The sequence below is a fragment of the Hippoglossus stenolepis genome, chromosome 15 (assembly GCF_022539355.2).
Source record: "Hippoglossus stenolepis isolate QCI-W04-F060 chromosome 15, HSTE1.2, whole genome shotgun sequence".
Taxonomy (NCBI): Eukaryota; Metazoa; Chordata; class Actinopteri; order Pleuronectiformes; family Pleuronectidae; genus Hippoglossus; species Hippoglossus stenolepis.
In genome coordinates, this window is record NC_061497.1 from 6,089,900 (window position 1) to 6,115,016 (window position 25,117).

At 42.6% G+C, this 25,117-nt stretch overlaps 2 protein-coding genes across 5 annotated transcripts in view; both read left to right on the forward strand.

Moving 5' to 3' along the window:
• Positions 1-13,805, forward strand: part of mtmr4 (myotubularin related protein 4) — a 39,656-nt gene extending 25,851 nt beyond the window's left edge. For 3 of the 4 annotated variants that reach the window (XM_035178233.2, XM_035178234.2, XM_035178231.2), the window contains 16 exons: positions 659-688; positions 1,955-2,037; positions 2,545-2,711; positions 2,960-3,056; positions 4,696-4,809; positions 5,205-5,404; positions 5,856-5,984; positions 6,929-7,040; positions 7,177-7,372; positions 7,496-7,681; positions 8,038-8,208; positions 8,635-8,789; positions 8,920-10,408; positions 10,570-10,680; positions 10,822-10,910; positions 12,000-13,805. In XM_035178233.2, coding sequence (XP_035034124.1) covers positions 659-688; positions 1,955-2,037; positions 2,545-2,711; positions 2,960-3,056; positions 4,696-4,809; positions 5,205-5,404; positions 5,856-5,984; positions 6,929-7,040; positions 7,177-7,372; positions 7,496-7,681; positions 8,038-8,208; positions 8,635-8,789; positions 8,920-10,408; positions 10,570-10,680; positions 10,822-10,910; positions 12,000-12,177 — 3,507 coding nt within the window. In that variant the 3' untranslated portion in view covers positions 12,178-13,805. The remainder of the gene's footprint in view (positions 1-658; positions 689-1,954; positions 2,038-2,544; positions 2,712-2,959; positions 3,057-4,695; positions 4,810-5,204; positions 5,405-5,855; positions 5,985-6,928; positions 7,041-7,176; positions 7,373-7,495; positions 7,682-8,037; positions 8,209-8,634; positions 8,790-8,919; positions 10,409-10,569; positions 10,681-10,821; positions 10,911-11,999) is intronic. The other variant, XM_035178232.2, reaches the window with a different exon arrangement.
• A 2,737-nt stretch (positions 13,806-16,542) lies between these two features.
• Positions 16,543-24,876, forward strand: ca4a (carbonic anhydrase IV a). The gene is made up of 8 exons (XM_035178763.2): positions 16,543-16,693; positions 19,748-19,792; positions 20,390-20,554; positions 20,655-20,800; positions 21,940-22,032; positions 22,125-22,191; positions 22,281-22,444; positions 23,107-24,876. The coding sequence occupies exons 1-8, from the start codon at positions 16,558-16,560 to the stop codon at positions 23,284-23,286; spliced, it is 996 nt and encodes a 331-aa protein (XP_035034654.1). The 5' UTR covers positions 16,543-16,557; the 3' UTR covers positions 23,287-24,876.
• The last annotated feature ends 241 nt before the right edge of the window (positions 24,877-25,117 follow it).

Sequence of the window (25,117 nt, forward strand, 5' to 3'; positions counted from 1 at the left end):
ATCGAGGCTCCAAAGAACCGCCCCCCACTGGCACTCATGTCCACCAGCTTGCTCCGACTGACGTCAGACCTTACTCAAAGACAAACGGGCCAATTGTTTGCATTTACTGGCAGAGAAATTCCCTCTCCTTCCCAAATCCCTGCCATTTATTCCAGAAGCTGAATCCTTGTGGAAAATTTGTTACTTTTTCAGAGAAGAGTTTGATTAATGCATTGAGTTCAGGCAGCACAACCTAAAACAGATTTCTTCCTAGGCAGAGTCCTTACTTGACCCCAGCTGCACAGAATGAACTCTGTATGAATGCCAACAGGCCAAAACCTCTCACCCAGAACCCCCCACCCAACCCCTTCACAACTCATCCCTTACTTCTAAGCTGTTTTCATGCCCTTTGCTCCTGTTCATGTTTGTCTTTCTCTCCATGATTTCCATTTGGTTTGGTCATGTGCTGCAAGTAGCTCACTGCGTGATCCACCCGGTTATCTTTCATTCTCTTTGATGTTTTTCTTTCATTTTAACTCTTCATTTCCCTTTGTCTCCCAAGTGTTTTTGTTTTAATAGTTTTTCCATTTCCTTCTGTCTTTTGTCTTCCCTCCCTCCTTCTTTCCCTCTCTGTTTGTTTGTGTGTATGTGTGTGCTCCATGGTGTCATTGTGTTTTAGACCTACCCAGGTGTGGACAATGAGATATCTGTGAGTACCATATGATAAAACACCACCCTCTGCTACCGTCTAGACAGCTTAGTCATTCAGCTCTTCTTCACTCCACACGATTACAGCGCTCTAAGGACAAATTGTAATTTACATTCAACGGAGTGGTTACACTGGACTTATTACAATAATTTTCCATGAAAGCTCCTGGTAAATGATTGGAGTGCAGAATGTTGGCTGACCTTGAAACATAGAAAAATAGGCAATTTTTCAGCCATATGACGTTAAATAATAGTTATTCTCTCATTCATATAAGATGCACATTGGCACCTTGTTGCTTAAAGGTTCAGTGTGTTGGATTTAGTGACACCTTGTGATGAAGTTGCATATTACAAACAACCAAATATCCCTCGTCCAACCAACCTTTTCCAAGCATGGAGGATAACCTATGGTTGCCTTTAGGTAACATAGAAACATTTTAAAAAACATCTAGATCCAGTGTTTAGATTGTCCTTTCTGGGCTACCGTAGAGAGACAACAGTGTATCATAGCGGCCTCTGGAACAGGACAAGCTCCCAATGTAGGTATAAATGACTCATTCCAACGTAATGAAAACAGTAGTTTCTGATAATTATACACCAATGAAAACATAATTACAAATATTATGATTCATATTTTTGCTGATAGATCTCTCTAAATCCCACACACTGGAGCTTGTGAAGTTGTAAATATTGGTCAGAAGGTTAAGCTGCATGGGTGATTCTGTAAATCTGGAAAGTGCTTTCATTAATATGTCAATCCACAAAGAGTAGCGGAGTAGACGATCCCTGTCTCCTCCATTCTGCTTTTCGAAATGTCTTTGGGGCAAGATCCTGAACCCTAAATTGCCCCTGATGGCTATGCCACCAGTGTGTGACTGGAATAGAAAAGCACTATATGAATATATAAAGAAAGCGTAGAAGCTGTATTCATGTGTGTGTGAATGTGACTCATAGAGTAAAGTACTTAAAGTGGTCTTTAAGACTACAAAAGTGCTATGTAAAATTACCTAATTTACCATTGACAATCCTGTGAACAATGCTAGGTCTGTGACTGTGGTATGGCATCATAACAGAGATCTAGACACACGATTAAAATACTGCAGAGTTCCTCTTCTCCTCTGCAGTGGGATTAAAACTGTGCCATGTGTATCTAACCTGGATTCAGTCTGTACTAGACAGGGGGTGGTAACCTCTTTGCAGATGTGCTGACTGCTCTGACAGTGGGCCATTAGGCTGATCCACACGTGTTCTCTGTCTCCCCCTACAGGTCCCTCTCAGGCTGATAGACGGTGTGGAGAGCAGAGATATGTTCCAGCTGCACATCATCTGCAAAGATTCCAAAGTTGTCAGGTGAGGAAAGCAGCTGACTGACCATATTATCCATTCATGCTATTAATCAAATGTAATACAATGCTGTCGTTGTCTTTTAAATTAATAGTACAATAGTGTAACTTTGTCTTCCCTTAAAGAGGAAAATAATATCATATACTGCCACATTTAACCAATAATCAATATTTTATTTGCAATATCTACATTTACATTAAAACTCTAATAGCTATAAAATGGGATACAATGAACATGATTCCAGTGGTTTTTAGCTTAAAAACTGTTTCAAGAAAAAAAGACAAAAGACCTGCTTTAATTTCACAGCAGAGTGAAAAGGTCAAACCAAGTGGAGCCTTCAGTCTTTCAGCAGCAGATGTGCCAGCGGCATCTTGGTTCCTAATCATAAACAGCCACAATATTACCCCTGTTTAAAGGCTGGAAAATCACAAAAAGTAGTTTTTCTTTAGTTTTTCAGCCAAAGCATGAAGTTGTCACTTTATTGTTCTAATCGTCACACTGGGTTCACCACAGATGCCACTTTGCAACATTCAAGCAGTGCCAGGAGTGGGTCAAGCGTCTGAACCGGGCCATAGCTCACCCGTCCCGGCTGGAGGACCTGTTCGCCCTGGCCTACCATGCATGGTGTCTAGGAGGCAACGCTGACGATGAGGACCAGCACGTTCATCTCTGTCGCCCGGGTACACACAACAATCCAAACAGATAATGACTCAAAAGTTTAGAACAGTTGCGCCTCTGGCATTGTGTAGTTTGTTAAACTATTAACATTCCTGAAATAATCTACTCCCTCCATTCTCTCTCTCTGTGTGTGTGTGTGTGTGTGTGTGTGTGTGTGTGTGTGTGTGTGTGTGTGTGTGTGTGTGTGTGTGTGTGTGTGTGTGTGTGTGTGTGTGTGTGTGTGTGTGTGTGTGTGTGTGTGTGTGAGCAGGTGATCATGTGCGTCAGAGAATGGAAATGGAGGTCAAGAGGATGGGTTTTGACACACAGAACATCTGGAGAGTGTCGGACATAAACTGCAACTTCAAGTATGTCACAGATACGTCACCTATAAATAGCATGACACCTCTCTCTTTGCAGATAGCTACAAAATACTGTAAGGTGTCATGATGGTTGTTTGGAAAGTGAATGGTGAGTTACGAGTAGAGAGTGAGAGTAGGCCCAGAATCGGGCAGGACTGGATCCATGAGGGATGAGTGACAAAATCTTTTCATATCAGCTTTTTTCATATTGCAGTCAGTATATTTTTGTCAGTAGCACAGATGGGGTTCCTGAGGGGAGGCGCAGTTGTCTCTAGTCCACTGTCAGACTTTGAGACCCTTGGTGTAGATTCTGAGCAGTGAGGTTAGGTTCTAGTGGTTACCCAGAGTTGCGGCAAAAAATAACGTCAAGATGTATCACGACACCCAGAGAAACTTCTTAAACCACATCTGCAGCATAATCATCTTTTCTGCATATAATCAATATGTGGATTATGTTCTAGACAATCTTCACTTTACCGATAAAGGACAAAACACTACCCGTGTCACACAATTGCATCCTCAGAGTGCGGAAGCTCTACATGATGTATCTTAATTTGTAATTTATATGTGAGTCTAGGCTTGTTTGGAATACAGAAGTGATCTGAGAAGTTTCTATGGACATTTTGACACATTTAGGACATAATTCTCAAGTCTGGGTTTCCGATGGAATCCATCGTAACTGTTACAAAGTCAAGCTGACTACAGCTGACTTGCTCCTTGAATCACATCAGTAGGTGAATATTTATTACCCAAAAGACACATTTATATCAGACTGTTCCTTTAAATATCTTCAACAACACAAGTTAATGTGTACACTTGCCTTTGCCTCGTCTCAAGCCAGAAACACTTCCACCAAGCCAAGTCTCCAACACACATACACATACACACAAAAATAACATTGTGGCACTCTCTGAAGCAGAAATAATGCAGTGTGTGCGTGTGTGTGCATGTTGCAGACTTTTGCATCTCCTTTTCTGTCTTGGCAAATAAATGCTATAAAAAAAGGTCAGTCTGCTCCGAGCGCCCAGGAGAGCACATCCTGCTGAGGGAGACAGACTCACAGGACAACTGACTAATTAAACAAGCCGCAGCCTGCTGAGGCTCGTGACTCAGCACAGTATTTTACTTTCCCTCACACGTTTGTACTTCTATCTTTGTGAGGACACTCATTGGCATAATGCATTCCCTAGCAGTGAGAAAGTGAAGAAGTTAGGACCGGCCAAAATGTCCTTACTTTACAAAAATGTCGTCACTCTGTCGGGTCTGCTTAAAATGGTCCTCACAAAGGTGTAAGTACAGGAACACACACACACACACATAAACACACGGTCCCAGGTGTGTCAGTCAGCAGGTGAATAGAAATTGAAGGAAGCATCATGAGAGAGGAGGAGGAGACAGATGGAGTGAGGCAGTAGCACATTGTGATTTGTTCTCTGCTGACCCTGAGAGTTAGTGATGCAGCAATCATCCTGAAAACCACAATATTTGTCTCAGATGTGTGTTTGCTGAATATCAAAACACTAATCTATTTCTTCTCATTATAAGACTTACTTGCAAACTTAACTAAAGTCACCTCCAACAGACTGACAGTATAATGCAGGATTATAACCTCCATTAACGTCATGTTCCTTGTTCCTGTCCACAGGCTGTGCTCAAGCTACCCACAGAAGCTTCTGGTTCCCATATGGATCACAGACAAGGAGCTGGAGAGTGTGGCCTCCTTCAGATCCTGGAAGAGGATCCCTGTGGTCGTCTATAGGTAGGTTTACACACACACACACACACACACACACACACACACACACACACACACACACACACCAGGGTTTTTCCTGGCCTGTCTTCCAGGGCAGACACCCAGGGAGCCATGCACAGCTCCACTCAGTCTGGGCGTAGGGGACTATCATACAGAAGCTACGCATTTCTTTTATAGTAATCTACCGCCTATAGTGATCAATTTGGCCCGGGACAAACTTGATCTCTATAAGCATTTTCCACTCTAATAGAATTTTGTCGGGAGGCGGCGCGAAATTAGACAGAGGCAGCAATTCTCTATGCCGGAATAAAACCTGCACACACACATTTTCTCCTGTTCACACAAGAACAGGAACATTTTCCTATTTTGCTTATTGTTTCTACATCCTTTAATTCCAGACACCAGAAGAACGGGGCTGTGATCGCTCGTTGCAGCCAGCCTGAGATCAGCTGGTGGGGCTGGAGGAACACGGATGATGAGTACTTGGTGACGTCCATCGCCAAGGCCTGTCAGATGGACGCCGGAGCCAAGGGTACCTGTGCAGCACCAGCCTGCAGACAACGTGGGGAAGCTCCTGACTCCTCGGATAGTGATTTTGGTAAAACTATAGCTTTATTTGTGAATGTTGACTCATGTATGTGGGCACTGTTGGACAATTGTGGCTTGTTGATTGCAGTCAGGTTGCTGTTTAGGCAGGCTGCTGTGGCTCAGGAGCAGGTCGTCCACTCATTAGAAGGTCAATGATTTGATCCTCGACTGTGCCAGTCCACATGTCAGTGTCCTTTGGCAAGATGCTGAACCTCAAATTGCCCCTGACGGCTGTTCTGTCCGTTTGAAAGCTAATCGCTTGTGATGGTTACCCATAGCAACAAGGTGTTTGTGTTATCAGGAGGAGATACTGATATTCAGCAGTTTATGTTAATCATATCCCTGGCACTTCTTTGATTCCCTCTGTTTCCTTTCACACATTGTTTCTCTTCCTGTGTTTTGCCATTCGGTTCAAACTAAACCATCCTCTCCTAATGATAAAAACATCTCTGTGTCTCCAGACTCTTCTCTGACAGGTGGCTCTGGCTGCGATGACAACACTGTGCCACAGAAGCTACTGATTCTGGATGCTCGCTCATACACTGCTGCAGTGGCTAACAGAGCCAAGGGCGGAGGCTGTGAATGTGAAGGTTAGTGTGATCGAACTTTCAAACAGCCCTCAACAACTAATTTCTATATTTAGATTCAGTTATCATTTTCACATCGCTAATAACATCAATCAATCAATACAATTTTATTTGTATCGTCCATATTCACAAATCACAGTTTGTCTGATAGGGCTTAATAAGGTGCAACATCCTCTGCCCTTAACCCTCAGCAAGAGTAATATGTTTCTTAAACCTCAGCAGCAGGCAGATGTGTTCTGCAAAATGACCCACTAGACAGTGTCTTCCTAGTCCAAATGACAAACAGACAAATGTCACAACTAGCTGTTGAAAAAAGTTCAACATTCAGCTGGTTGTTGAACTTTTTTTAAACTTATATTCTTTAGATGTGCAACTTCCAATAAATCCTAAAGTTTAACCTCATCTGTTGGATCAACACAATAAAATATGTCATGCGATAAATATGTCACATTGTAATTCCACTTTTTTCTCTTCCTGCAAATCTGCCAACAAAAAAACGATGGTTAAACGGTTTAATGCAACAAATGTTTTTACCCAGTTTTGTAAGATTGCAGGGCAGATAATACAACTGTAGGTTTCCAAATGCATTTAATTCTTCATTTTGCTTCAAAGGTGTGTGTCACCTACAACAATTATAACTCCTCTGACCTAGAAAACTATTAGATATGCTTTATAAAGGTCAATCTGTTTAGAGGTCAAAGTTAAAAACGATGAGGACAAAAAACTAAACTAAAAACTAAGTGCTGACAGGGCTGTCAATTTTCCAGTTGGCTGTTGACAGCTAAAGTATTTTCCTATGGGAACGTAAACCATTATTATGACTATGATTTTTGCATCTGACTGAGGTAATGCCTACATCAGAACAAGAGGCTATCGTAGCTTACAAGCTAAGCATTATTTATGTCTGATGACCTTGATCTGACTTGTTGATGTTTGTTTGTGTTCAGAGTACTACCCCAACTGCGAGGTGATGTTCATGGGAATGGCCAACATCCACGCCATCCGCAACAGCTTCCAGGCTCTGAGGGCTGTATGCAGTCAGATTCCGGATCCGGCAAAGTAAGTCGATCTGTCTGAGCAGCTTCACCCCCCCTATTTTAATGGCTCTTGCTCACAGTAGTGCGACACCACACAGAGATGTACCTAATTTATATAGATTTGTACTCATCTAATCCGTCCTATCTATTGCTTCCAGCTGGCTTTCAGCACTCGAGAGCACCCGCTGGCTGCAGCACCTGTCTGTCATGTTAAAGGCAGCCACCCTGGTGTGTTCAGCAGTGGAGAGGGACGGCCGTCCGGTCCTGGTTCACTGCTCGGACGGGTGGGACCGCACACCCCAAATTATAGCCCTCGCCAAGGTCCTGCTGGACCCCTACTACAGAACATTAGAGGTGAGAGTCTGCACAGGGTTTTAAGTATATTTGGTCTGGATTAAATGTAAATGCATATTTTTAAAAGTAGAATAAAAGCTGTAATTTTATTACCCTCAATACTGACTAGCTTGTCATCCCCAGGGTTTCCAGGTGCTTGTAGAGACCGAGTGGCTCGACTATGGCCATAAGTTCGGGGACCGCTGTGGCCACCAGGAGAATGCTGACGATGTGAGCGAGCAGTGTCCCGTCTTCCTGCAGTGGCTGGACTGTGTTCACCAGCTGCTCAAACAGTTCCCCTGCCTGTTTGAGTTCAACGAGGCCTTCCTGGTGGGTGGTCATACTGCACTTGTTACTTCTCCTTGTCTCCACGATGTATTTTCTTGTGACTAATTCGCCAGTAAACTCAGAAGTGTCAGACATATTGCTGGACATAACATGAAACCATGCTAAAAGTTAAGTAGTTATCTTACCAGTTAACTAGTAAATTACTTTTTTGCATTGAGTCTGTGCTTTGAAATTGCTCCATCGAAAAATAATTTTGATCTAATGCTGTTGTTTTACAACTATCTAGTTACTAGTTGTATATAACTAGTTATATTATTCAATCAATAAGTTGTTGCATTGAATTGGGAATTGAGTGTTATAAAATGCCTGAATTCATGTTCCACCTCCCGTGTGTCCAGGTCAAGTTGGTGCAGCACACATACTCATGTCTTTACGGCACATTTCTGTGTAACAACGCTCGCGAGAGGGAGTCGCGGAACATCTACAAACGCACCTGCTCTGTGTGGTCACTACTTCGCACAGGAAACAAGAACTTCCAGAACTTCCTCTACATCCCCAGTCATGATATGGTACCTAGAGATTTACATTATTATTTATGGCTTTGTAATAGAGCCACCACTTAAATACAGTAACAACTGGAGGTCGGCTCCTACTGTTAGTGATGAGAAGGTGATTTGTTGAAAGAAATAGTTGTATTTTCAGGCTATAACATGAATTATGGGAAGTACCTCTAGCCTTGCTTCTTTTTATCCTGAGCAGAATAAGTGGCTTGATTAATGATTCATTAATAGTGTGACTCCAATTTTAACTTTAACTGTGTTTTAGATCAAAGATTTGACATCGAAGATTAAATCTATCCCACTTCCTCATTCACACTGTCAAAGACAGCATCAACGTGATTATTACACACAGCAGTGGAATAACAGCCTGACGAGCATCATCATGTGTCCATGGTGACCTTCTAAGATAGTCCTCATCACTTATTTGTCTGCCAGGTGCTGCAGCCAGTCTGCCACACTCGAGCATTACAGCTGTGGACAGCTGTTTACCTGCCCACCTCCTCCCCGTGCACAGCTGTGGATGATTCAATGGAGCTCTACCTCCCCCCAAATGTCACAGGAGACGAACTCACCTCCCGTTCCCTGGACAGGTATGTTGTCATTTCTGTTCTTGGTAGTGTTTGTGCAGAGATTTAAAGTAATTTTTCAGACTGCTCTCAGTCTAAAACCCATAATTGTATAATTCTTACAAATAAATCCCCATATATGTCTCATTTCCAGACTTCCCAAGACCCGCTCCATGGACAACCTGCTAACAGCTTTTGAGAATGGGGTACCCCTGACACGCACATCCAGTGACCCCAATCTCAACAAGCACTGCCAGGAGGGTCGCTCTGCCCTGGAGCCTTCGCCTGCTATGGAAGAAACCTCTTCAGACTCTGACGAGGTCACACCTGACACTGGACCGGACATTGCTGAGGGGGAACCTCTACAACAAAGTCCTACCAAGACCCCGGAGGATGTTCTAGGTGCAGAGAGCTGTGAGGAGGAGACTTCGGAGGAGCCCTGTCTGACCACACAGCCTCTGCCCTCTCTGCCCCTCCCCCCTGTCCCTCTCAGGAAGCAGGTCACACTCGCTCACACTCCTCTCCCCACACCTGTCCTCCAGCAGGCTTTGACTCAGATCACAAACCCTCCACTCCCACCACCTCCGCCGGAAGCTGAGAGCCCCCATAGGACTGCTGAGAGCACCACTTCACCCACTCACAAATCAGAGCCGTGCTTACCTCTTCCCTGCAACGGCACTCAACCTGCATTCTCCACACCCACCTTGCTGCTTAACGGCCACATTGACAGTCAGGCAAATGGCCTCCCAGAATCTGAAGGCCTGCTTGCTCTGAAGCAGCTAACACCACTCCTTCCCATGGAAGACTCCACCGAAACCATCACAGATGAGGGAGAGCTTCCCCCCACCCCGCCCCCCACAGTGAGCCAGGATCTCATTGAGAATTTTAACAGTGAGGAGCAGCCTGAGTCACAGCCCCAGGTTCAACCCCAGAAGGAGGAGGAGGAGGAGGACACGAGGACAGATGTAGTGAAAGGACGAGAGCGTGTGCTAACAGTTGCAGCAGCTTCTGTGGATTGCACTCAGGTAGCAGCTCGCCATCTGATCTCCCAGAGCCAGCTCTCAGAATTGTCACTGCTCGGCTCTCACTGGGAAAGTGTTCGAGGTCTAGTCCAGTCTGCCTGCAGCAGTGCCAGTCACTCTGGTGTCAGCCGGGCCTTGCAGCCCAATTCTTACCAGAGCCGCCGCCTTGCCAGCAAGCTGCTCCGCTCCCAGGGCTTTGCTATTGCTAACGGGTCCCAGTGCTGCCCCAGGGAGGCTCTTGGTTGTCCCAGCAGCAACACGCAGCCTGGATGGCTATCTGCAGCCAGGACTGCAGGATACATCGGCCTGTATGGGCCTGCTGCCGCCGCTGCTGCCCTTAACGGCTACGCCCTAGCAGGCCATCAGCTCCTACCGGTGTCCCACACCTCACCCTCTGCTTCCAGCTCCCCTCCGCCACCTCAGGCCCCAGCTTACCTCGATGATGACGGGCTGCCGGTGCCCATGGACGCCGTCCAGCAGAGGCTGCGGCAAATCGAGGCAGGTTACAAGCAGGAGGTGGAGGTGCTGCGGCAGCAGGTGCGACAGCTGCAGATGAGGCTGGAGAGTAAACAGTACGGCACCCCTCCCTCAGAGCCAGACATCGACTACGAGGATGACATTGTGAGTAGTTTGTTCAGTCATGACAATATTGTCTGACAGCCTATACGTTTTTATTTTGTCTTTCATGTTCAAAAATATTTACTTTAGATTATATCCAGAAGTGTCAGCTCTTCTATTAATTCCATCCGTCTTCTGATCTCTCCCTGGTCTCTCTGTTTCAGACGTGTCTTCGGGAATCGGACAACAGCAACGAGGAGGATTCTTTGTCCACCCACAGTGAGGATCGTCTGTCTGAGGGCAGCTGGGATCGAGTGGAGCCCAGGGACACTGAGGTCAGAGGCCTTTAGAGGCTTAATGTCACTCTAATATAGACTCTACTCCCTCACCCTCTTTCCTCCTCCTCACCTGTATGGCTTTGAGCACCCCGTATTGCCACGCACTGTTCTGATAGATTTGTGTGTCTGTGTGTGTAGGTCACGAGGTGGGTGCCTGACCACATGGCCTCCCATTGTTTCAACTGTGACTGTGAGTTCTGGATTGCCAAGAGACGTCACCACTGCAGGTGGGGCTTCACTGTGGTTTTTCTGACATGAATAAATACACCACACTCTGAATGTAAAACATTATATTTTATAAATGTGTTTTAGTTAGTTTTGGTTTTTTTTCAAACAAATTTATTTTTGTCTCACTTTATCAAATATGATTGATAATGTGGGACAGAATGCTTTGGGTAAACTGGGACAGTCTATTAAAGGGATAGTTTACAGAAAAATGTAAACCTCCACTATGGTGAAGTGTTTGAGTCCGGAATTTCAGGGGTAAACAAAGTTGCAGCCAAATTCAATAGAATTGAAGTAAATGGTGAGCGATTCTTTAAATATAAAATAAAAATGAAATGCCTCCATAGTGCTCCTGTCTTGTCATCCGAGTGTCCATAAGCCCGACATTCAAATTCGACTCTAAACGGGGTCATTTACACCGTGTTTTTAGTCTAAATGTTCTCTGATATCCTGCTCTGGAGCCGCGTTCGTGCCTGGATCCCAGCGGACAATGTTGAAATAATATTACAACATTGAAATAGCTATTAGCTGTTTACAAATAAATACCATGTAAAATGGTCAGAAGTCGTCAAAATCGATTTCTTTGAAAATATGAGAGAATCAAGAAACATGTAACAGCACAATTCTAAACATCAAATCCTGTCGATTGTCAAATATCCTCATTCATTATGGAGTAGTTTCATATTTTCTTTTCTTGATGAATTTTTAAAATGCAGTTTTTTTGGATCCCACTTTTCTCACAACTCTTGTTGCAGCACAGTTTTGCCAAAGTGTCGGCCTGAGATTCAACACTTTGCTTTGTATTTTTAAAGGGAAGCTTTGATTTCAGCATCAAAGCTCCTCTGTTAGTCAGAGAATTATTTATATGCTCCACTGAGAAAATGAGACAGGAAGAGGTGTAAGGTCTCATTTTGATTTGAATCAGTGTTTAAAATGAGCAGTTTTTCTCAGACTTAAGACTCTCAGACTTACAACACATTGCTGGTAATAAACAGACATCGGAGGTAGTTTATTGATGCAGTTGTATACTCTGTAAGTCGTCCAATCTATTTATCAAATGATCTAAACTTTCTGTGTCCTCTGTTCTACAGGAACTGTGGCAATGTGTTCTGTAAAGACTGTTGTCATCTGAAGCTGCCCATCCCAGACCAGCAGCTGTACGACCCAGTGCTGGTCTGCAACACCTGCCACGACCTGCTCCTGGAGGCCCGCACCCGCGAGATCCGCAGCCAGCAGCTCAAGAAGGCCATCGCCACAGCCTCCAGCTGAGAGACTTATCGTGTAGCGTGGCCTGCCTCGGCTCTGTCCTGCTCGCTTTGGACGGATGAGCTGAGAGCCCCGTTGTAAACCTGCCGTGGGTTTTGGGGGTGAAATATGAGGAGGAATTGTTACTGTTTGTGACGCTCAGTTTGCACTGTGAGACTGTCTGAGCGGCGGTGACGAGGAACTTGAAGGTCTTAGATGGAGTCGTGAGAGCTGGAGGAGGGTTTCCCTCCAGAACAACCCCTTTCTGTTCAAAGACATTTCCAGCCTGGAGCGCTGCAGCGTCCTGCTGTTCGAGGCAGAGCCCACCCACCTTTAGTACCAAACTCCTGCACCCTCCTGACAGACACCGTCTCGCGCTTCAGAGGACAATCGCTCCCCCTTCCACGTGACGGGGACTCCAAAGCCTTCACCAGTACTATTATCGGAGGCTAAATTCAAAAAGAAAAGAATTGCTGCTACAGTGTTTAAAAGTCTAATTTTGTATTCTTATTTTGTGCACTACTAGCTGTCATGTATTTGAGGGAATTTGAGACCAAACTTGAGCAAAAGGGAGAAATCTGCTGTTTACTTTGCCATCGCATCTTTTTTGTTGTTGTTTTCTTAGAGCCTGAATGTAATATGTAATGGGTAACTGGATCGACTTTATGTTCTTGTGTATTTGGTGGGTTGTATATGTGTTCATTGCTGCAATGTGTTCTCAAAATGATGTATATGCACAGTCAATGTGGTTCTGTCTTTTATCGACGCTTTTCTCCAGTATAGCCATTTTGCGACATTCGATGCTCTGGGGTTCGTGGGGGGTTATTGTACGTATGTACGTATGGACGGATTGATGCAATGCTGCGTGTTGTTTGTTTTGTGGGACATGTGCTTGATATGTGGAAAGGAGGAGAATATAACACTGCTGGAAGACTGCAGATGTCTCGTGTCTCCTGATGTGAGAAGTGAAGTGAAGTGAAGGTAGCGCTGGTTTTCTTTGACGTGACAGAGGGAATATTTTCTGCTGAGATGCTTGAGAACGACTGGTTCAACATCCGTATAAAGCTTGATGTCCATCTGACTGACGACTCCTCCGACTGCTCGCTAACTAGCAGTAAGGCCTGCTCGGGGAAAAGACTGAACAAAGTGCTTGGAGTTCTCTTTCTGTTTAGGGGAGTTTGGCCACGGTCCCCTTTAAAAAAAAAAGTGTTTGTCTACTGGTTGTTCCTTGAGACAATGGTGCCATATTTTGTTTTGTCTATTTTCAAAGCCTTTTTCTTTCTTCTGGATGGCAGCAGGTTTCCAATTGGCCACCTCTGTATGTTTTAACGGTACAGAGTCATCTGTTCAATAACACTGAGGCAACTAAACTTTAACAAATGTTTCAATCTGATACTGATACTATTCAAATGGATGATTGGATGTGAGTGAATTAGTTAAACTCATGTGGTTATCCATCATCTGATCACTGGGATTTTATCACAAGGTGTTCATGAAGTCAGAATCTTTCAGAGGAGTTCAGAAATGTAACATACATAGTTATCTGATCTGTAGTGGTGGCTAAACCCTGTCACTTAATGAATATATTGTTGTAAAGAAATGCACTGTAAAAGTTAAATCCCATGGGTTAAAATAAAAGATTATATCATATGCATCTGTTTCTCAGCCTCATCATTTACCTTTTGAGTTACAGTATTTAAAGGGTCTAAACATGTGGATTATTTTGTCCTTACAATGATGGACTGCACTGTAAATGATGTGGTAAATGATAATGGATTAGAGGCAATAAAAACCTTTACAAGAGTGTATGTCTCTGCCAAGGCCCAAAAGTCTCCTTATGAAACCTCATTTAAATTCATTAGATCCATCCCCTAAACACGTCTTATGTTGTTTCATCACGATCCATGAATCATACTCTGAGAAAACAATGAAAATATTGAAAATGCCCTATCTCACAATGTTAAAGAAAGTGAAAAGAAATCCTGAATCTGATCCCAATCCGCACCACAATTTTACACGTTCTTCACTGGGTCATGTCCCACCACTCCACAAAATGTCATAGATATCAGATCTGTAGTTTTTGCGTAATCCTGCTAACTAACAATCAAATGCAGATAAAAAAACAAACTCCTTGGCACAGGTTCAAACTATAGATGTCATCACAGAACAACACAAGATGGACCTAAAGTGAGACAGACAGGATTATAAACCACAGCTTTATTCATTATTCAAACTCTCAGTGACAGATATCCTGTGGGTGATTTTGCTCATATTCATTTATTTGTTCTTTCTGAAACTAGAGGAAAACATTGTGTATATTCACTGAAGTATTTACAGTTTTTTTCCACTTTAGCACATTAAAGTAACACTGAATGTGTAACTGGTCTTGCTATAACTTAAAGTCAGGTTTTAAAATGTATAATGAGAAACTTTAAAGTATTTGAACACTTAGTCCAGTCCTGGGACACAGATGAAATTCTTCCATCCGTCCACTAGATGGAGCTGTTCCATCAAAAGAAACACCAGCCATTACTCCTGCAACAAGGCTTAAGCACTTTGAGCCGATCATATCAAGGGATTGTTGCATAATTCCCCTGCTGTGGAATATTTCAAGTACAGTATCCTTGTTCTCTGATTAGGTTCCTAAAGCCATTTCCTCTCTGTAAACAGTGGTGGAGGAGACATTGAGTCAGGAACATATACGGGGTGGAAGTAAAACCCATAGTTATACTATATATAACGTATATCTTTCTCACTTATATATCCCCCCCCCCCACACACACACTCACACACACACACGGTCTGTATGGAGACGAGAACTTTAACCCCTCATCATGCTCAGCTGCAGTTTCTCAGACTCGCTGATTGTGTGGTCCGAGTTTTCAAGAAGAGCAGCACAAGCTGATTCACAGTTTTTTGGGGGGGAAAAACCCTGATGTCCCTCACTCAGCAGGATCAATAATTCACACTGAGCGTTTCCACTCACTGAATGAAAATGAAGATGACAGCTCCAACTTCTCCAAAAAGTTGAAGAGAGATGTCCAGATTTATTTATTTATTTTTGGGACTTTGATAGGTTTTCCTGGACAAGGTGAACTGAGCTGGAAAAAAAAACCCTTTTAAAGATGTCGCCTGATATCTTATTTTAGATATGAGGCTGTCTTTGTGCGTGTGTGTGTGTGTGTGTGTGTGCGTGTGTGCGTGCGCGTGTGCGTGTGCGTGTGCGTGTGTGTGTGTCATGCTGTCCCTATAAGATATCCCTTTGTCCAATTGTCTTTTGGGGAGAAAATGTAGTGGTGAAAAGTAAATCTCCTCTTCTATAACGAAGTACTATTTTGAGGTACACTGTAGTAGTTCTACTTAATACAACATTATATTTCTCCTCCACTGTTTGTTTCTTTATTCCATTAATAAATTCCACAGCACGTTGATATTTTTATAAATGAAACCTTGATAATTTTACATAATATGATGCATTATTCAATCAATTAAACTTTTTTTTATATATGCAGCCCATGTTCACTAACCACAATCTGCCTCATAGGGTTTAACAATCTGTTTTTATAGATCACCCTATTGCTTTATTCTATCATTCTATTATGGACTATACCCAACTGTTAACATGAATTAATTCCACTTTCCCCAAATACAACCCTCTTGCTTATTAACCAATCAAAAAAGTTCAATAGAGTAATAATATAAGACTTTACAGGGGTTGTTAGTTTCTCTTAATTTTGATATTTTGTGCACATTGGGTTGTTTCAATCAATTTAACTTAATCTATGTGGAACATTTAGTACAGATTAGTGCAACTCAAAGTGTTGAACACGTGACTAACAAGCCTGTATACTTCTGTATGTACAATTTTGAATACAGGACTTTGTATTGTATTGTTTTTCAATATTGTGCTACTTTTACTTTAACTTTAAACATTGAGAATAGTTCCATCAGACAAATTGATGCAGCCATGACGCTAGTACTAATAATAGTCACCATCATCATAATCATAACGACAGTGATAATAAACGTGGGACATATGAATATTAAAAATCCCTTAACTTCAATGAACAGCTGGAACAGGCTGAAATGCCTCTGTGATTTGTTGTCTAACCTTAACAGTAAAGGAATAAGGTTGAATATGAGGGTCAGGTGTGAAGCTGATGTTCAGTCCACTAATGGGGTTAATATCACTATTATAATCACATTATTGTACAGTGACTCCTCAGATCATCAGTAAGAGTTTTCCCTCACCACAGGCTCCTGCTCACCAGGAGCCCATTGATAGCCCCCCCCCATGGTTGTATCTTCATTGGTGGCGATGCCTGGAGGGGGAGGGGCCACCACTGTGTCTTTCCTGTGGGGTTATGCTGATGGATAGGTATAAGAACCCCCCACCCTGCAAGAATGCGACCACATAGTAAAAAAACAAGTCGTTGTGTCGCCTCCAGTCGGTCGAGTCAGAGACGCTCCAGCATGCAGCCGCTCATCGTGCCCGCTCTGCTGGCATCCTGCCTGTGGACCCTGTGCACAGGAGCCGGAGGTGAGTCTCTTCTCATTCATCCATGCAAAATATGGACAAACTTAAAAAAAATGCTGTCTCTATTTGAATTCCCCTTGCCTCTGTGCATACAGTGACAAATGGGTTAAACAGCCTAATTGATATCAAAATGTCTAATACTAATAAATATCTGGACATGAGTGATTCTTACACAGGCTTTTTCATTTTCCTGATCAAAATCTGTGAGCTTATCCTACATGGTGTAATTGATCGATTGCTGATGTATGAACATGACTATATTTACCTCCTTTCAAAACTGTACATGGAATCAATCGATCTTCTCAGTGAGACCAGCAGGCTGAAGTTTTTCACAGTCACTTCATGCGACCAATCAGAAAGTTGAGATTGAAATGTGTATTGACAAATCCCAGAATCGAATAGGAGAGAGAGAGAGAGACTATAGTGCAATAGGCTCCCCAAATTAAAGCCCCCCCACCCCCACCCCCACCCATGCTCCAAAACAGCACCAAACCCGCGTGTGCGTGACGCTGTCCTCCACCTACCGTGTCCGTCACGATGTGGCACCGGGCTGCTCCTCCGTACCTGCCCTCACACCTCTGAGCTCCGAGAGAGAGAATGACAGGACGCACATCTCTCTCTCTCTCTCTCTCTCTCTCTCTCGTGCACCTGCTCGGACGCAAACTGAGCCTGTGTGTGTGTGTGTGCGTGTGTGTGTGTGTGTGTGACAGACTTGTGCGTCCTTGTAGTTGTTGCTGCCGCAGAGGCGCGCGGTAATGAAGCTGCGCTGCGTCTCCAGGTTCACAGCGGGGGGGAGATTCTGAGGCGTGAAATCCACTGAGAGAAATAAAAGCCTCTCGGTTTGGCACCAGCTCTGTGATGAAGTAAATTAACAGCCGTCGGGATCGCAAATTAAATTATCAGGCTCATTTGGTCAGTGGTTAGTCATTACGGTTTTCAGATGCGCACCGAGAGGACGTTCACTGACGCTCCACTGTTTGTTTTTGCTGTAAATTAGAAATGCATCTTTTTAACCATTTAGCTTCATAATCATTTTACGCAGTTGAATCCAATTACACCCTTAAAGTGACAAATACAATCCTCCACAACGAGCCATCCATATACTAGCGATAATAATTTAGTATATTTTAATAAGAGTTTGCAAAGAAGCACCTTGGACACTATGGAACTCTCAGGTGTGGAGTCAGTGTAGTGGATGTTCCGCTCTCTCATCCAATGACGCACCGTGCGCCTGCGCGGCCATGTGCAGCCTGTGTGGGGCAGCTGCAGGTGAAGCGTGCCAGTGAGAAACCAGTGTGTTTGCAGCGAGGGAGAGAGAAGCTGATCACATTAAGTGAACCTGTCCTCTGGGAGTGAGGACGCACTGGCTCTTAAATCAATTAAACCAATCCTGACTTTGTGGGAGACCCGGACTCTCAGCGCCACATCCAGAAGTTGGTGTTTCTGCGCAGGTTCTGTCAGAGCATTGATCTGTCCTCCTCTTGTGCTCCGTGTTTCGTGTGTGTGAAAGAACGTCTGACTCCACACGATGTGTATTCACGTGAACATCAGCGCTCAGCTCTCGTGCACGCGGGCGTGGCCCATTAGTTTCCTCTTTTGTGTCTTTGTCTTCTTGACACTTCCCTCACTTGACTGCAGACAGAGCTCTGATCATCTCATTCATACCGTTCAGCTGCTCTGCGCCACGATGGATCAAAGCCCAGCGTCGATTGGGCAGAAATAGTGCGGACAGGAATCTGATTGGCTGGGATGTTTCAGATTCTTTACTTCAGGACCACACTGTAAAAATATTCCTTACAAGTCCTGCGTTTAAAATTTGACTTTAGTAAAAGTATTACCTCATACACACATTTATATATATATATATATATATATATATATATATATATATATGAATGTATATAAATGTGATTTAGTAATTTCGTAATTTAGTTATGTTGCAATCTCGTATTTATCTATAAAAGTGTTATTTGAATAAATTAAATATTTATAATATAAAGTCATCACATGTTTTGTATGCAAATGTTGGTATCTTGGTTAAGTAACAAATCTAAACAGTAGTGCAGTGAAAAGTGTGATGTTGTTTTCCCTCTGGAAAACTGCAGATAAAGTATGAAGTGGTATGAAATGGAAACACTCTAGTAAAGTAAAACTGTGGCCTCAAGTCAAAGTCAACATCTTCGCCGGGAGACTTTTCAAATAAAAGTGAGTGGAGGTTTGAAATGAATCCTGATTCTGCACAGAGGAGATTAGTGAGATTGTTTTTCGTCCTCCTCTTCACGCTCCTCTTACACACACCACAACAAAGGCTTCATTAATAAATAAATACAAACCTGTAAATTAGAGGAACCACTGTGATGGTATCAGTGAACACAATCTGACCCCCATGCCCCCAAAAGGTTTACCCCCCCAGCTTCGTTTATTTTCAGTTCCCATTATCATGGCAGAGCAGGAGGAAAAGGCTCACTAAGGAAAAGCACTGACCAAAGAAGAAAAGCACTGACTTCCTTCATGTCCTCATACAATTGTAATAACAGAGCGGGAAACCCTCCCCATATTTTTTCAATGGTATGTGTGTTTTTCGTAAATATTTGATTTGAGTGATAGCTGTAGATATTTGTCTCTGAGAACAGGATGGTAACATGCAAACCAATTGTGAAATATTAATAACCCCCGCAGACAAACATGTGAGAATGGGACCTTGCTGATGCAAAAGATTGTCTCGCTATTTATTATGATTGCACGGAAAGATAAAGTGCAAACACCAAGGTTCGGGTGAATAGGAAGACAGTTCCTGTGTTTTGAGGGGTTTGGGTCAGAAATAACAGTTGACTTAAACCATTGGGAAAACAATTCAATTCAGTTTGCAGTAATGAAAGAAAAAGAAACTATTAATCAAATGTAAATACACATTAAATCTGGCTGGATAGCTGCCAGCCACACAATCATTTGTATTACAGTCCTGCTATTTATTAGCTGGTGACATCATAACTCACGATAGAGGTGTAACATGAAAACCTTGTCTTCACTAAATGTATTTCATTTTCTGTTTTTCAGAATGGTGCTATCAGTCCCAGTTTACCTGTGATCATCAGTGCAATGGTAAGCTTATTTTGAAAAAAAAAATTCAAAGGCAACTATCATACCAACAGATTGTAAGTGTATACAAATACATATGACTCAAACAAGGAGTGATTTAAAGGATTGAATTAAAAGAATAAACGCTGTAAAAAGTACAGAATGAAAAAACTTAAGAGAATGTAGTTCTGTAATTCTCAAAACAACGTGTTTAAGGAGAGAAATAAAAATAAAAAAGACGTCTCTCCTCAGACAAGTCCAGTCTACTCTGGTGTTTGGCCTTGTTTTCACAGTATACATGTTTTTTACTGGATCTTGTAATTTTTGTTTATGCAGTGGTTGAATATAAAGACTAAAGTAATATAATAAGGATTTAATAAAAGCACAGACAACATTTTTCAAAAGCTTAAAGAATTTAAGCAGAGAAGCAGTTTTAATTGTGTAAATGTAGATCTGAGAATAATCAGCATGATTTTGAAATCCTTGTCCAAAATGTCACATGAACATGAAGAATTGTAGAGGACTCAGGACTGATCCCTGAGGAACTCCTAAACTAATCAAGTGGCCGTCTGTATCAAAAGCCACAGGAATATCTCAACATTTTTTGTTTTTTTGCTCTAGCACCTGAAAAGTGGAACCACGCTAACAGCAACTGTGCGGGAAAACTCCAGTCGCCCATCAACGTCGTCACCAGAAAGACTCTGAAAGACGATCGTCTGACTCCTTTTCAGTTCAACAACTACCAGCAGACCTTCAGAGGCACACTCAAGAACAATGGCCACTCAGGTGAGTTTATCTTCCGATGAACATATAATATGCCATATAACCAATCATGCTTGAAGCTGTTGCTTGAACTCTTAATATCTGATGTGTATGCGTCCATCAGTTCAGGTTGGAGTTCCCCACATCAGCACCATCTCAGGTGGACACCTGCCGACCATCTACAAGGCCGTACAGTTCCACCTCCACTGGGGCCACAATGGAGGGCCTGGCTCTGAGCATACCATCGATGGAGAGCAGTATCCCATGGAGGTATCTTCAGCTTCATGTACACTACACAGACAGACTGTCTCTGTCTTTGTTGATCTGATCACATGAAGGCAGCTCTTTTATCTTAAAGACATTAAATATGTTTATATGAAGCAGAAGATTTAAATAAAAAACCATGATGCACAAAAACATCATATTTTTCATTTACTACAGGAAAAAATGGGTCATCTAAAAACTTGTTTGTGTTTCACATAACAATCTCCTTCATTTCACTTAAACAGTAATGAGTTGTTAAATCATAAAACTGCTGATTTCCATAACTTTTCAAAAATGTACAAAATAAATATATTATATAGGAATATATAAAATATATAAACATTTGAATACACTAACTTATATTTGAATGATAAGGATGTCATTAAAAAAAACTAAACCAACTTGTTGATTTCATCTGTCAAAACTGACTGAAAGAGTTGACTCAAAAGAGAGTCAACTAAAAAAATTAGACATAAAAAGGCTTTTGGCCTGTTTGCAAGCAGTGTTTAAAACTGAAGGTTTGGTAACTGTGTGTGTGTGTGTGTGTGTGTGTGTGTGTGTGTGTGTGTGTGTGTGTGTGTGTGTGTGTGTGTGTGTGTGTGTGTGTGTGTGTGTGTGTACAGCAGGTGTACTGTTACATAAGGGAGGTGTAGGAGCAACAGCCCATGTTCATTATAATGAAGAAATATGTCATCAGGAGTGTTTCAAGGGACTTTAGGGGCCTCAAGCAAAAGGAACAAGGGGACCCTTAATTAAACCAAACCAAACTGCCAGAAGAATAACATGATAACAATACCAAAGTAAATTTAATGGGGTTCTCACAAATTTTTTATTTCTGTGGATTAACGTAATCAGCTGTTCTCAGGGGCCCTGCTTTGCCTGCCCTGTTGCAATTCTCCTGGATGTCACCCAGTCTAGCAGTGAGGCAGACTGGTGTGTTTTTTGGACAAGTTAGTTTGATCAATTTATTGGTGGTTTGATCTTTTAATGGAATTTGTTGACTTTACATCGATGAGGCAATTATTGTTTATTGTTTAAAGACAGGTTTTTGATGCTTAACTTTTTACATATATTTTGTTAAAAGAAGATATAGCGACTGAAGTTTGTGTGAACAATGTGTAACTCTGTTGATCTTTTATCTACAGCTGCACATTGTTCACATGAAGCACCATTACACTGACCTGACAACAGCCCTGTCAGACCCAGAAGGAGTTGCTGTCCTTGGGTTTTTCTATGAGGTAACCATTTTTAATTCTGTATCGCTGAAATCAAACTCACAGTATATTACACGCCAGACCTCCAAATGAAATGTTTTTCCTTCCACATTCAGAGGTCCAACAGTGGAAACCGAAAGTACGACCCAGTCATCAACGCTCTGCGAAGCATAACAACTACAAGTAGGTATTTTCAGTTCAATATGATCAGCTTAAAAACATGGCAGCATATTATTGTACTGAAGTTTCATCTGTGGCTTCTCTGTTTTCAGATGACAACACAACTCTGTCTAGCATTTCCCTGACACAGCTGATCCCGTCTGAGCAGAATCTGACCAGCTACTACCGCTACAAGGGCTCTCTGACCACCCCAGGGTGCACCGAGGCTGTGATCTGGACTTTGTTTGAGACCCCCATCCCTCTGAGCATGGACCAGGTCAGGAAAAAAGATAATAATATGTTTATGTTTAATATGTTTTCCCTATTTTTGTTGCAATGGTACAGTGTTTGATGGAAAATTTAAACCACAGCCCTCACATAGGGTAAAATTACCAATACAACAATATAAAAGTCCTGCATTCAAACTTTTACATCAAATTGAAGAAGTATTATCTGCAAAATGTAAAATGTCCCCGGTGACCAATATATTTTTGTACATAATCATATATTTACTGGTGTATAGATGCATGAGTAGCATTTTAAAGTTGTTGCTTTTTAAGGTGGAGCTAGTGGCAACTACCTTATACACAGTTAGTAAGTTTAGAGTTTGCAGAGGGATTGTTTTTGATCGACAATCTTTTGTGAAATATTGGGATAATTTTAACCATTTGGGCTTCAAACTGTAATTTTAATGAAATCAAAGGAGAAGTTTATACGGAAAATCTTTTCATTGAATTGCTAACAACTTTTTAGCTTTCCAAATGTGACTCAGGCAGGTGGGTCAGGTTGACTGAGATCAATCCTCCAACCTTCTGATTAGCGGACCACACGCTTTATCTCCTGACCCACAGACTCCCATGTACAGTTCATAAACAAATTGACAAATTCACACAAAAAAGACTGGGACCAAACATTCATCTTTATTTTTCGTTCCTCCAGCTGCGGGTCTTCTCCGACCTCAAGTTTCGCGACGGAAAGCCAATGGTTGGGACTTTCAGGCCCGTCCAGCCCTTGAACGGCCGGCAGGTGTTCCGGTCGGGAAGTGCAGTGATCCTGGCCAGCTCCGCCCTCCTTGTCGCCGCCATGGCCACGGCCCTGGGACTGTCCCGTCCCAACTAGAGCTGCTCTGCAACATCCATGAACACAATACGTCTGTATCACTCTTCAGCTGAACCCCCAGTTTGTAACTTCATATATTGCATGGTTGCTAAGATGATCAACCACATTGTAGTGCAGGCATAACTCACCTGGTAGTCTTCCCTTATGACACAAATGACAAAGGCGTTGGAGAAATGCCTTATGAAAGGTGCCGTAAGGGTTTGATCAGCATTCATGCATGCGTAGTGAAGAAGTAGGTCTTATTTTAACATTATGAATGTGCCATAAAGCAGCAGGTAAACAAGCACTCAAAGTGACAGCTGAATTCAACACCACAGACCCTCAGTCATGCCCTTAATTTTTCACAGTCTGCTCCTTTAAACACCAGCACATAAACACATCCTCGGACACTTTAAACCCCATCCACCTTGTCCAATGTCAGGTTAATTTAGTTTCCGCTAATGTCAGTGTGAGTAGCCGATGGTTTGTGCTCTGAGCACAACAGCCAGCCCCATGACACCGCACGTGACGTGTCGTTCTCAATGGGGCATGGGAAAGGCACAGAGCTATTAATAGCACAACTGAGTCAAGCTCCATTTCAAAGCCAGCGGTCAAAGGAGTCAGCACTTTTTTTTTTTCAAAGTCCAGGAGCTCACAGCACAGCCGTCAGGTGAACTCCTCACAGTCACTCAGTCAGCAGTAGGTTTGGGCCATTCTCTACAGGAATCAGAAAATGAAAATCCATGATGAACAGCCACGCTGTTCTGAGAGCAGAGCTACAGGCTGCCTCCTCCTACAGTCAGAGGCTACCTGAGACAAACATGATGCTACAGAGATGCTTATGCTAACAGAGGGCCACAGAGTGATGTCTCAGGGAAGAGGGCACAGCAACACTTATGAAAAATCCACCGAAGTGTGTCACTTCTCTTTTCCAAACCAGCGACATTATCCTCATGCACATCAGCACTCGCATAAATCCGCATGTCTCGATGTTCTAGATGTTCATTATTGACTACATGCACATGGCTGCTGGAGTGACGCTGCATACACAAAACCATGCTCGCCAAATTCATAACTCACACTCCTCTGTCACTCCCATTTCCCATTGTTGACCTGCAAAGTTCAGTGAGCTTATCTGGAGAGCATGTGACCGTGTTCATGGCTTGTATTACAGGGTCTTGGATGCACTGAATGTTATCGACTGTGAATTACACAACACTGAGTTCTCGCTCATTTATTCAGGGGGACTCGTCATGTATTCTAGTGAGAGTGCAATTCGACAGCAGGATTTATTGTGATGATCAAGCAAGGAATCTGTATATTTTCCATTGTTTCATAAGTTATCAAGTTATATTTTTATGCTGTGTCATTGTACACATGTATTTATGTATTGAATGTGTATATTAATATGAGACGCACAGTCATTGTTATTTATGTATTGCAAAGTTTATATAGCATTGAATGCATATATGAAGTATCAAGTTGTTCACGACCAATCGAGTTTACTTATGATGTGGATGAGATTGTCAGGTTGTAATGCTTGAAAATGTCATTAATAATATGGAGAATGTGTTCCAACTGAACAATAAACTACCTACATGCCTTTTTAAACACAGTCTCCTCTGCATTATTCAAGCCGTTTGAACCACTGATCAAAACCGGGTTCAGCCCCAGTGCCGGCCCTGCCCCTGCGTCTCTGCACTGTGAAAACTGATATTAGAAAACACACTGTGTTGGCTCTGTTGTTTGTCTGCTGGATCAGACGCACAGACCAGCTTCTCACTTTCCTATCCGATTCCCCCATCAGACTGTCGGGAGAGAACACTGATGCATCTCAGGCCTTTAATCCTTT